This window comes from Danio aesculapii, chromosome 10 (assembly GCF_903798145.1).
Source record: "Danio aesculapii chromosome 10, fDanAes4.1, whole genome shotgun sequence".
In the NCBI taxonomy this organism is placed as follows: domain Eukaryota; kingdom Metazoa; phylum Chordata; class Actinopteri; order Cypriniformes; family Danionidae; genus Danio; species Danio aesculapii.
The window spans coordinates 20,191,084-20,205,008 of NC_079444.1; the positions used below are offsets into that span (position 1 = coordinate 20,191,084).

The following is a 13,925-nucleotide window of genomic DNA, read 5'->3' on the forward strand; positions in this document are numbered from 1 at the left end:
TCGGTGATCGGCCCCGTTATGCAGCAATACTTTAAAAATATATAAAATTATGTTTTTTAATCATTTAACTGATACCATTAACTGGTTACAAACGCACCATTTCGGTTAACGGTTAATCGGTTATTTTGAGCATCCCAAAAAGCCCAACTTTATGTTTCTAACATTTTTGTTTGTTCATTTCGACCATGAAGGGTGAATGGAAGGAGAGTAATTTTTTTTTTTTTTTTGAGTGGACTGTCCCTTTAGTCTTGCATAGCCAGACTTTGGACTATTAGAATAGAGTCCAGTCCAGATTTAAGCATGGCTTGAAATTTGGTTTTGTTTTAAAGGGCACCTATTTTACCCCTTTTTCGAGATTTAGGATAAGCCTTTTGTGTCTTCGGTGTCTTTTGTGTCTTACATTGTCTTTAAAGTTTTAGCTCAAAATAACCATTAGATTATTTATTATACCTATCTGAACATGGGGATTTTCAACTCTGGGCACAGTGTAGATTTTTGTTGCCTGTGCCTTTAATGCAAATAAGCTAGTTCTCTCCACCCACCTTTCCCAAGTGTGTGTCAGAGCCACAGAGAACGCTCTCAATTGCTCTGATCCATGTCTCCATTTCCTGATGCGTCTCATGTCAGATAAACAGCACAGTGACAGACAAGAATGAGAAATATTACAGTAAGAAATTATGGTTATTTGATGTATTTGTTAATTAAAGCCCTTCTGAAATGATGAGTCACAACAATGTCGTCACAAAATTTGTGCAAGCACACACGTATGCTTAACTTTGCACTGTTTGCATGGCAAATGTGACAGGATACACGTTAATATCCACTGCTGTATGGATATCCGTTATGTTAATGTACAAAATAAACCTGATGTAACGTCCACAAACCAGGATTGAAGCGTCTTCTTTTATAATAGCAGACAGGTGGCTGTGCCATTATATGCTGCGCTGTGTGAATGTAGAAGGAAGATTGTCGGAAAGAGCGCGTTCAAGTCTAGAATGCGCTGATGTGAGACGTCTACTTTAGCCAATCAGAACACTCTGAATAGTTTTCCAAACACATTTAGCTGCTAGATGTTAGTAGGATAACATTTGTATGTTCCTTCTTAAAGCCAACTGTGGAAAAAATATCTCTAAAATGCTTATGATAAGGTGTTGTTCGTTTACCTTCAAGCTCTGACGCCTGTGCACGTAAAGCAGCCGGTGAGTGCCAGTACACACACATATTATGTACATCTCGACAAGCGAAAGTGTTTCTCTATATGTTTACATCGAAGTTGTTCACGATACTGATCCATCCACAGAGTTTGTAATGTAGTCAAATGTTTACAAATACAAGCGAATGTGTTTAGAGGTCATTTCTGGCTAATGATGTCAGAATTTACCGATATTTTGGAATGGATGTGTGAATGGTCTTTTCCGGACAAATTACGCAACGTCCTTGTTTGCATGAACAACGCTTTATGAATTTACGGGTAAAGTTGTTCCAGAAATTTTCCAGATATTTACTAGTATCCTTGTGTGAAAGGGGCTAATGTGTTTATATCACCCCAATATGACTGTGGACACTATACCTACACACAGTTCTGTCCACTCAGCTTTCAAATGAGATTTTTCATCATAGGTGCCCTTTAAAGCACAATTAGCTAAAATACACAACATTTCAATTGAAAAAAAATGTATTAAATTAATAACATCACATCAGTGTTGACATGTCATTTGCATGGACAAAAACATTCTCTGAACGTAAATGCAACAATGATCTTGTTTTTTGATATTATACAAACAAACCAAACTCTAAAAGTCTTCAAGTCTTTAACTAAAAACATGGTTGAATCGTTTCTTCATGACTGCACCATGTCATCATACATTATTGATTCTGCTTGAGTTTTTCAATAAATTAGTCAAAGGTAGAGTACAATCGAGAGCTGACATTTCCGTTTCAGATCCCTGATGAATGTTGTATGAAGTACAGGACGGATCTGCAGTTTGGATTTGAGGTTCACTTGAGGGATTTAACGAAGAGTTTCTGCTGTCAGTGGGCGACTATGGAAACATTTTAATGTCATTTTTATGCAAGTAATTTTTCTACAGCTACAGTAATGTTTTTTGGGATCTTTAGAAACGCTGCTATTCTTTGAACAAAGAGATTGTTTGTACACAATGTTTATTCCATTTTTTTTATTTTACATTGTGCCAGCATTAAGACTATTCATTCATTTTCCTTCAGCTTAGTCTCTTTATTTATCAGGGGTCACCACAATCTGTACCTGTTCTAATTCAGATTTTTATAGATTATCCAGCATATGTTTTACACAGAGGATGCCCTTCCAGCCGCAACCCAGTACTGGGAAACACCCATACACTCTCACATTCACTTACATACACTATGACCAATTTAGCTTGTTCAGTTCACCTATACCGCATGCCTTTGGACTGTGGGGGAAACTGGAGCACCCAGAGAAAACTCACGCTAACAAGGAGAGAACATGCAAACTGCACACTGAAATGTCAACTGGCCCAGCCGGGACTCAAACCAGCGATCTTCTTGCTGTGAGGCAACAGTGCTAAACACTGAGCCACTGTGCAGCTACATCAAGACTATTTTCAGGACAATCTGTTATAGATTTCAGTGTTTTTAAATGTGTTTTTGTATTAAAGGTAAAAGAAAAATACTCTCTCCTTTATTTTATTGCATAATTATTATTATTATAACTATTATTATTTTGCTAATCGATAAAACTACACAGTAAAAAAACTCACTATAGTAATTTTTTTTTTAAATAACAGTTTTCCACTTAAAAGGCACTTAAATATTTTCCTCAAGTGGTACTGTAGAAGAAAAAAATAAATAAAAGGACACAGGTTTATAGAAATGTGTAAAATACATACAATAAACGTACAGCATTTAGCTTCACTAATTCAATGTTCTGAGGTCTGACAAATACAATTTTAAAAACGAAAAAGGATACTCCACACTCTTAATAATTGTGATGTTATTGAATCTAGAATACACAAGACATGTCACTCGTATAGTTTTGAATGGGGAAAAGTGTAATGGTCAATACAGCGAATAAAACCTTTCCCTCAGCAATTGCTATCGACTAACATTTCTCTGGGGGAGAAGCTTGAACCAGGCATGGGTTTTACAGTTTACAGTTTTTTGTAGTTAACAAATGCACGAAACTTGTAAACAAAGAGTAACTTTCAATTCTGAAGGAGATTCGCCATCAAGACCAAGTTGTGGATTACTTCAGAACACCAGAGCAATCAGACGATCATTATTCAGAGGATGATAATGTGTAGAACAGCCATAAATGAGGTTGGTGTCGTGATCTCGTTCTTTTTGAGTGCGCATGCGCATTAGCTCAGGCAACCTGAAAAAAATGACGATTTTGTTTGATTCAAACGTTTAGAAACTAAACTTATGAGACAGTTGTTGTTTAATTTTATTGGTGATTCCAAATATGTAATGTAATCGCAAGCTTGGCAAACAGTTTTCAAGAATTTGATGTTTCTCCATTCAGACAGAATGCACAAGCATATTGCCCGAGAGGCGTTACAAAGATGGCCAAGGAGTGAGTGATTTGCCTTATAGGAACTTTGATTTAATAGATCTTTAACATGAAATAACAGAACAATGCTGCTTAAATGTCTTTGTTCCCAATGTCTCAAGTGCTCATTATTCATCTTCCCTCGGTTTAAAATAATTAATATACAATAATTTTCTCTTCAATACCAAATCTCTCCTATACTTTCAAATCTTATGCAACGGATTAAGCATTAATAAAACATTTCCTGAAAGCTGTACACTTCACAAATGACAGAATTACAAGTTCCATTTGCAGTTACTCAAATTTAATAAGCACTTAAACAAAATTAGCGTCCAGCAATTTCACACCAACATAGCTCACAGGATAAAGCAGGCTCTGACTGAGCACACTTAGTGATTTTAGAGAGGTAAAGTAAACAATCTCCAGCGCAGGAGCACAAAAGGGCCACCTGTTACAGACAGACAGACAGACAGAGGCCGCAGCCGTATTCACTGTTTACACTCTGACACAATAGAGGCAGTGACATCACACTGCAGGCTGATGGCTGTTTATTCAAGAGATGGCGCAGGCCGATTGGGACATTCAGGATGGGGTGTGATCGGAGTTAAGAGTGTTAAACGGGGAGAGAGCGACCTGCCGCTTCAATAAAGGCTGGATTTGCTGTCTCATAGGAATAGAATATTTGTCAGGCTAACTGTGCATAAATGAAAGGGATACGTCATCTAAAAATGAAATGTACTCATCTTCACATGTTCCAAACCTGTTCATGTTTCTTTCTTTTGTTAAACACAAAAAAGATATTCTGAAGAATGCATAAAAAGGACCACTGACTTTTGACCATTGACAGTTTGACCATTGACTTTTATTGTACTGTTTATTCCTATGTCAATGGCTGCTTTTTGCCAATATTCTTCTGAATGTCCTTTTTTGTGTCCAACAGAAGAAAGAAATTCATAAGTTTATAAATCGCATGAGTCTGCATAATTGTCAGGAAATTGACATTTTTTCATCTCTTAAAAATGGTTTTCTTCATAGTTCCCCAATTGATTTGTTATAAGAACAGAAAACCACTGTTTTTGTGTTAGAAGTTTTCTGGATTAGTTTTTTTATTGGTTTTATTAAAGAGCCCATATTATGGGTTTTTGAAAATGCCCTTCCATGTAGTGTGCAACACAGCTCTAAGTGAAGTGAAATATCCAGCTAAGGCTTAAATCTGTAAGTGTACAGTGTTTAAAATTATTGATTCATCTATAAAAGAGTCGACTCATAGTGCTTCAAACGAGTCGTCTTGATAACGAGTCATTAGGTGTTTCGCGATGACGCGGCTACGAAACACAAGCCTCGCCAGTAGTTACGCGCGCAAACCCGGGAGATTTGAAACCTGCGGCCCCGCCCACTAACACAGAAAAAACACTAGACACACACACACAGACGCCGCCGGTCAATGAAGTCACGCTGTGCTCAGATGGATAATATTGACAGTCTCTACCCAAAGATGAAACTGTGTCAATGTCAATGTCAATGTCAATGTCAATTTTATTTCTATAGCACTATTTAACACAACCAGAGGTTGACCAATGTGCTGCACAGTACAAATCAAAACAGATAAAAACAAATGTATATATAAAATTATAAAATTATTGCTAAAACAGACACTTTTCACTGATAAAATGCCAAATCAAAGAGATAAGTTTTTAACCTAGATTTAAAAACAGACAGGGATGAAACAGATCTGATACAGAGGGGCAGAGCATTCCACAACCTGGGACCAGCTACTGCAAAAGCACGGTCACCTCTGCATTTCAGCCTCGACTTAGGTATGAATAACAGTCTCTGGTTAGATGACCGAAGAGACCGACCAGGCTGATGCTCAATTAAAATGTCTGACAGATAAGAAGGTGCCAGGCCATTTAGAGATTTAAAAACCAAGAGCAGCATTTTAAAAGTGACTCGATAGTGCACAGGCAACCAGTGCAAAGAGCGTAAAACTGGTGTAATGTGCTCATGTTTCTTGGTCCCTGTTAAAAGCCTTGCAGCAGCATTTTGAACTACTTGTAACCGGGATAAGGTTTTCTGACTAATCCCAAAGTATAATGAGTTACAATAGTCCAATCTAGTGGTAATAAATGCATGGATTATTTTTTCAAAATTTTTTCTAGATAAAATAGATTTAACTGTTTTTAATAGTCGAAGCTGAAAGAAGCAGGATTTGACCACTGCATTTATCTGTTTGTCAAAGCTCAAGCCATCATCTAGGATAACACCAAGATTTTTTACCCAGGGCTTCATAGAAAAACTTGATTTTTCTAGATTAACTATCGGTGCTCTGGAAGAGTTTGACGGGTCGAACAAAATCATTTCACTCTTACTTTCATTAAAATCTAGAAAGTTCAAGGACAACCAGTCTTTCACATCCGACAAGCAGAGCATAAGGGTCTCTAGCCCATTTGAACGTTGTTTCAAAGGCAGGTAGATTTGGGTGTCATCTGCATAACAGTGAAAAGACAGACCATGTTTTCGAAAAATAGAGCCCAGAGGAAGCATATATAAGGAGAAAAGAATAGGGGCTAAAATAGATCCCTGTGGAACACCACATGACAAATGTGCTGCCTCAGATGAATGTTCTCCAATAGTGACTTTAAAACTGCGATTGGACAGATAGGATTTAAACCAATCCAGGGCACTTCCTTTTATCCCCACAACATGCTCCAAGCGGGCCAACAAGATGGCATGATCTACTGTGTCAAATGCAGCACTCAGATCTAACAGCACAAGCACCGCACAGTCCCCGGCATCGCCAGTAAGCAAAATATCATTTAAAACCTTAACAAGCGCGGTTTCGGTTGAATGATGCTTTTTGAAACCTGACTGAAAGACCTCAAAAATTTTGTGATCATCTAAAAATCTTTGCAGCTGCTGCAATACAACTTTTTCTAAGATCTTTGTGATAAAAGACAGATTTGAAATAGGTCTATAGTTGGCTAAAACAGATGGATCTAAATTTGGTTGCTTCAGCAGAGGATTTACAGTGGCAAGTTTTAAAACGTCAGGTACATTTCCAGTTTTAAAACTGTGAAGAGTCAGTGGTTGAGGTTTATTCACTAGTGTAAGTAAGTGCGATTAAAATTGTTGCCTCGTTTACTCTAGCTTGCAAATTATGTATTTATTGTGTTTTGTTACTTGTTAGCCTGGTACAGTACACGCGGTTACTCTTTATATTCTCTTATCGCATGTAAGCAGGAAAACGCGACGCGTGCCGCTTTGTTTACGGATTTAACGTTAAATGCTTTTGTGAGCTCGCGTTCCACTGCCGTTTGTTGTTGCTATGGCCATCGTAAGCTAGGAGACAGGAGACTCGTGTCGAAAAAAGCCTTACACTATGAAGCGTGTATGCACTGTGACTACTTCTATATTGTTGATTATCTGCTGGGCATTTCACTCTGCCTCGCGCTGAAGCCTGTCACTGTCGACCAATCGCAGCAGGCTGTCATCGGTCCAATCAGCGCAGATTAGCTTCGCGCTGAGGAGGGGGTTGGGAACAAATGAATCGCTGAACGATTCATATGGGAGTCGCTGGGATAATTAGGTAAAAATAAATGCAGATTATAAGACCATCAAAGTGTTTTTTGACCTTGCATGCATATTAGACTGTTGTTGGAGACCCTTACAACCTACATATGACCCTATTTCATGTATAATATGGGCTCTTTAAATAGTAACTATTTTGCATACATTTCTAGCACAAAAACATGAAAGTTGGATGAAGTCAGGTTCAAACTTTTTGCTTTTTTCTGCACATACTGTAAGAGTCAACAGGTTTTTGAATGGGGATTTCTTTTTATCATTGATAATTCTGAAAATATTTCCCAGTACTGCAACTGGAAGAGCATCCGTTGTGTAAGACACATGCCAGAATAGTTGGTGGTTCATTTTGCTGTGGCAATCCCTGTTAAATATGGGACTAAGCTGAGGGAAAATGAATAAATGAACGAATGAATTTAGAAAATACTGCAAACAACTAAAATACTTTTATTTTCTAATTTTTTAATTTGAAATGTTTTTTTTTTTAATCAGGTAAAAAAATTATATTTTTTGGATGTTTTCTTTATGTTAAACAGGAAGAAATAACCATTTATGCCTTTTATATGGCAGAATACTGTACAGTATACCAGAGAAAAATTAAATCATATCTCTTTATATTTTTCTGGAAAAATCAGAGAGTGAAATTCAATACTTATTAAGACCTTTATTAAGACTCTTTCCATACATTTTAAGACCTTATAACCACTTTTCAACAGGAAACACTGGCGGGATTTTATCATACAGAATATTTACTAAATATTAATTTAAGAAACTAATCCGAAACTAAAACATTATTCATTACTGAATAAAAATCTATTAAATCTAGCTAATTCAGCAGGTTGGCACCTATCCGCTTGTTAAGTTGGGACGTATCGGTGCTGTATGGAATACTGTTTCCGGGTCCAAGCGACTACTCATTTGAATTGAGAAAAATATTTGTTTATGGCCACTTCTTAGTCCTATCACACATTAAAGTGCATTTTATATAAAATCAAAGTGTACACAACAGTCTCTGGACTTGCTGCATCACAAATAACAAATTAATTTTTTTTAATTAACAATTCATAAAAAAAATAATAATAAAAAAAAATTATCACTTTCTGGCCATTGGATATTAGGCATGGATGGATATATATATATATATATATATATATATATATATATATATATATATTGATTGTGATTTTAGAAAGTATTATAGCGCTTTGTAAACGTTTATTATAACCATTTGATAGGTCTCCCCATACAGTTTGATAGAGAGATTGGACCCGGAAGCCAATTCGCGTGATGTCAGACTTAACAATCAAATAGAACTGCAGAAATAATGGTGTTGCCTTGGTTACTGCAGTAAACAAAGCAGCATGATGTCAAATCTAGTAGGATTTCATTGATTTCATAAACTACACTGAAAAAAAGTGTCTCATGCAAAACTGTTGCAAACTATTTATTTGTGTTGAATTTAAACAAATAAATTAAATTGAGCAATATTCAACTTATTTTGTTTGTTTAAATTCAGCCCAAATAAATTGTTTACAACCACTTAACGTAAAAAAAATTGAGTATAACCAATGAATGATTCATTCATTCATTTTCTTTTCGGCTTAGTCCCTTTATTAATCCGGGGTCGCCACAGCAGAATGAACCGCCAATTTATCCAGCACATGTTTTACACAGCGGATGCCCTTCCATCCCTGGGAAACATCCATACACACTCACTCACACTCATACACTATGGACAATTTAGCCTTCCCAATTCACCTGTACCGCATGTCTTTGGACTGTGGGGGAAACCGGAGCACCCGGAGGAAACCCACGCGAAGGCAGGGAGAACATGCAAACTCCACAAAGAAATGCCAACTGACGCAGCCGAGGCTCAAACCAGGAACTACCTACTGCGCCACTGCCTCGCCTCTAATGAATCATCTTTGAATATTTTTTTCAGTGTACACAGCATCCTGATATCGGCCGATTTAATTCTGGCAAACTTTAGCACACAACCATACATTGCATAATCAAAAATGATATCAAATTTAATACCTTGCAAAATGGCATTTAAGACTTTTTTTATAATTTTTTAGGGCCTTAAATTTCTCTACATTGATTTATCAAATTTTTATACTTTTTAAGACCCCGTGGACAGCCTGTTATATTGTGCAGCCTTCCTCTGATGCAAGGCTGCTGACTATGGAAAAAAAAAATCATAATCATAAATCATGATAATCATTTTTGTCAATATTGTAATAATTGTTCTCATTTTAATATTATTTAAAACAGTTTTAAGGGAATTTTGATCCCTACTCTGATGTGCTGCATTCTACAATGTATGACCAAAAATATTAAAGGGATAGTTCACCCAAACATGTTACTTAGTCAGTGTTTTACTCGCCCTAAAGTGGTCCAAAACCTGTATGGGGTTCTTTCTTTTGTTGAACACAGAAGAAGATATTTGGCAGAAAGCTGAAAACCTGAAGCAGACTTCCATAGTATGAAAAACAAACACTATGGGAGTCAGTGAATACAGCTTTTTTTCAAAATATCATCTTTTGTATTCAACAGAAGAAAGAAACTTTAACAGGTTTGGAACAAGTGATGGGTGAGTAAACAATTCAGTTTTGGGTGAACTATCCCATGAACTAAGGCATTTTATCATCATATAAATTAAAAAAATATATACATTCAGTTGTCCAGAGTTTGAACACAAGTAATGCATGTTTGGAACAACAGAATTTGCATTTTTTTGGTGAACTGTCCCTTTAAGAGAGGTAGATCATCGCCTGAGGCAGAAAACACTACATTTACATACATATTTTGAGCTTAACGCCTCCCTTGAACACTCGCCAACATCGTCATCCAAACAACCACAATTCAAGACAACTATTACAATTCAAGAACTAATGCAGCACTATAAACACACGTTCAGGGACACAGTATCGTGGCTTACAGGATCCATCTGAAGGCCAACAGTGTGGGGATTTGCAGCTGAGGGGAGTGTGGGGATTTGAGCTTAACCTACACTGATCTTACACACTGAGCTCACGAGACACAAGCTCTGAACTCAGACAAGATGAAAGACAAGAGAACAGAATCAATTATCAAATGAAGCCAAACCTTCATGACTTCACAGTGAGCTGGTGTACTTCAAGGATATAATGGAGATTAAAAGTAATTTGAAATTATAAAGTCTGAGAAAAGTATTGCATGCAGACGATTATGTAGGCAAAATTGTTCATGTGGATCTGCAAACATACTAAAAAAATTTATTTATTCAAGAGCAGTAGAGCAGGCGCTGTATTTGTATATAAGAACTATCTATACAGTTGAAGTCAGAATTATTAGCCCCCCCCTGAATTATTAACCCACCTGTTTATTTTTTTCCACAATTTCTGTTTAACGGAGAGAAGATTTTCTCAGCACATTTCTAAACATAATAGTTTTAATAACTCATCTCTAATAACTGATTTATTTTATCTTTGCCATGATGACAGTAAATAATATTTGACTAGATATTTTTCAAGACACTTCTATAAAGCTTAAAGTGACATTGAAAGGCTTAACTAGGTTAATTAGTTTAACTAGACAGGTTAGGGTAATTAGATAAGTTATTGTATAATGATGGTTTGTTCTGTAGACTAATCGAAAAAATATATAGCCTAAAGGGGCTGATAATCTATCCATCCATCTATCTATATCTATTCATGTATATCTATCCATATCCATCCATTCATTCATGCGGTTCAATTGCAAAAATGTCCCCTTTGAAAAGTGTTGTTCCAAGTGTGTGTTTTCAGGCCTCCAAACCACTTTTGTGTACAATATATTGTTTTTAAAAAAATTAAGGTAAAAACAAAACCAACCAATCAACAAAACGCCACACGGTACAAGAATGATAAAACCTAATGGATTTGCATAGGATTTTCATGGCCAGGGGAAAAGCAAATGTTGTGTTTTGAATTGCATCTAGAACAGCAGAAAAACATGTGAGAATTTGCTTACCCAGAGGCCCTTGCAGTTTGGCTTTCTTAACTGAAAGAAAAACAACAGAGAAATCGGTCAGGAAGACAGAATAATGGCAGTATTATTGAATGAGTTTTATTATGGAAAATACATGTGTTGAGCCTATAAGAAACAGAAAATTTCAGTTATGATTCACCATCACCTTTTTTTACATTTCTAAAAACATCTTTATTCATGCTCCAAAGATAAAGAAAAGTCATACGGTGGTCAAGATATGCTTTTTACACTTTCTTTAGTTGGTTATCTTGCTGTTTAAAAAGATAGCTCACCCCAAAAACATAATTCTGTCAATAATTATTCACCCCCGCATCCTAGCAGACCTTCATTCATCTTTAGAATATGAATTAAGATAACATCCTGAAACCCCATGCAATCAGTTGTTCAACCATTATTTTATGAAGTTACAAGAATACTTTTGTGCAAAATAAAACCTAATGACTTTGACAATTCTTGTGAATGTGTATCCTGAATTGACACTGAAGAGAAGAAACTGTTGAATGAAGTCATTATTTATGGTTTTTGTGCGCACAACTGAAGATAAATCCACTGTTTTGATGATGTACTTGGTTTCTTTCAGGACCCTTGCTGTCCATATAGGACCAAAGAGCTTTAGGATTTCATCAAAAGCTTCTTAATTTGTATAAAGATTAACAAAAGTATTTTGGGGTTGGATTGACAAAACAGTGATTAAATGGATAAATCACCCAAAATATTTATTTTATTCTCTATTTACTCTCCCTCACATTGTTCCGAACCTTTATGAGTATTTTTCTGGTGAACACAAACAGACAATATTTTGAATAGGGTGGAAACCAGTAACCATTCACCTCCATAATAGGAAAACGCATACAAATACGAAGACAGTCAATGGTCACAACAGTTCACAACATTCTTCACAATATCTTCTTTTGTGTTAAACATGATAAAGAAACTCAAACAGGATAAAAAAAATTTAAAAAAAGAGTGAATGATAACAGAATTTTAATATCTGAGTGAACCATTCCTTTAAATGGCAGAATATTTAGGTGAACTATAGACACCTTTAAGAATTAAAAAGATCTGCAAAGTCAATCCAAAGTGTGTTATTTTTTTAAAACAGTAACCACTATTTCTGAAATTCACAATTGTAATCCTGAGTTTAATATGGGAATATAAACATCACAATATCCCCATTTTAAATAATTCCAGCCCAATGTGATGAGGCCTAATATACTGATACTCGTGCAATTTCCACACTTTCCATCTGTCTGCTCAAAGAAAACATATATCAGGTGTTTAAACTAAAAGGCTTAAAAAACAAACTTGCTAATGTTTTGTTTGCCTTCACCTAAGTAGCTGAGACATGAGGTTTAAAGGTTTAAAGGGGATAGGAGCAGCAGCTAATTTGCATTTTATAAGACACTTGTTTCTTTTATACTAATATGTCAATGTTTATTTGTGTATTTTAGTTTCATTTTATATATATATATATATATATATATATATATATATATATATATATATATATATATATATATATATATATATATATATATATATATATATCAAAGCAGAATATTAAAAGATTGTTTCAACAATGTTCTTAAGAAAAAGTCATCTCGCACTGACTAAACTACAAGGTGTATTTTATTGATTGGATGGATGGCTTAAACATATCGAAATATAAAATGCTAAATTGTGAATACTTTCCAACTAAATGTAAAGAGACAGGTGGCTCAGCGGTTGGCATTGTCGTCTCGCAACAAGAAGGTTGCTGGTTCGAGTTCGAGTGTATGGGTTTTTCCCAGCACTGAGTTGCAGCTGTAAGGGCATCCGCTGCATTTTTTTCATATTCATATGCGAAAAAGTCATCACAGACACAAACCTTTCACACCGAGTCCGATGCACATTAGTTAATCCATTAAGAAAAAACGCAAAACATTTCGGAGTCAGTTCAAGCAGTGATACTTTGTTCTCCTCTCTTCTCTAAAGTAGAAAAAGAAAGAGGTATAGGCTACATATTGTGATCATCCAATACTGCATTGAGGAAGGAGTGTTCAGCTCATTATCTAAGAGCTGCATTATGATTATCTCGAAATGCTAAATTTCAGGAAATTTTGAAACATTGCTTGAGATACTTCACGCATTCACGTACGTAAACAAATCTTGAAAAGAGACTGGCAGTACATATCGACATTACAATAGATGGTGGCTGCTTTGGCATGTCGAAGCAATGGACTGAAAAAGGACCATACTTTCTATTATAATGTCTATGGGCAGTATGTCAAATGTATGGACACACACAGACACATGGTGTGCAGCAGGGGAGAGGTGCGCCACTCACTGAATTCAGCATATAGGGGTCCTCAACGGTCCACCACATTTTGTCTTTATTTTATTTTGTCTTTATTGTATTTATTTAATGTTTGTCATAAGGTTTTATGTAGCTCAAATGATGGCATTCTGCATTTAGCTTTTTGCTTGTATGGTGGCTCTGAACTGTCAAAACACCTCTCAAAGTGCTTTTTAGGATGCTAAAAGTGAGGAAAAACTTTTTATCCGGTTAGAATTTTTTTGTCATTGACAAAAGTTTCAGAGGCACAACGTGACGTCGAATTAATTTTTTAACGTGTAAAAATTATGGATGATGGAATCGAGGCATGTAGTGGAGTACTGGAGTTTGAGGTCAATATTGCAGGATTGATTTGTCATTGAAACAACTGTAAAAATGGAAAAGATATTTGAAAACGCTCACTGTTTTTCAAAACTATTACATTTTCTTCATTATAAAGAAAATAAA

General features: G+C 35.7%; 1 protein-coding gene across 1 annotated transcript in view; it reads right to left on the minus strand.

The window, feature by feature from the left end:
* unc13bb (unc-13 homolog Bb (C. elegans)) overlaps positions 1 to 13,925 on the minus strand; it is a 128,312-nt gene that overhangs the window by 97,680 nt on the left and 16,707 nt on the right. The window contains exon 2 of the mRNA XM_056467035.1: positions 11,126 to 11,155. Coding sequence (XP_056323010.1) covers positions 11,126 to 11,155 — 30 coding nt within the window. The remainder of the gene's footprint in view (positions 1 to 11,125; positions 11,156 to 13,925) is intronic.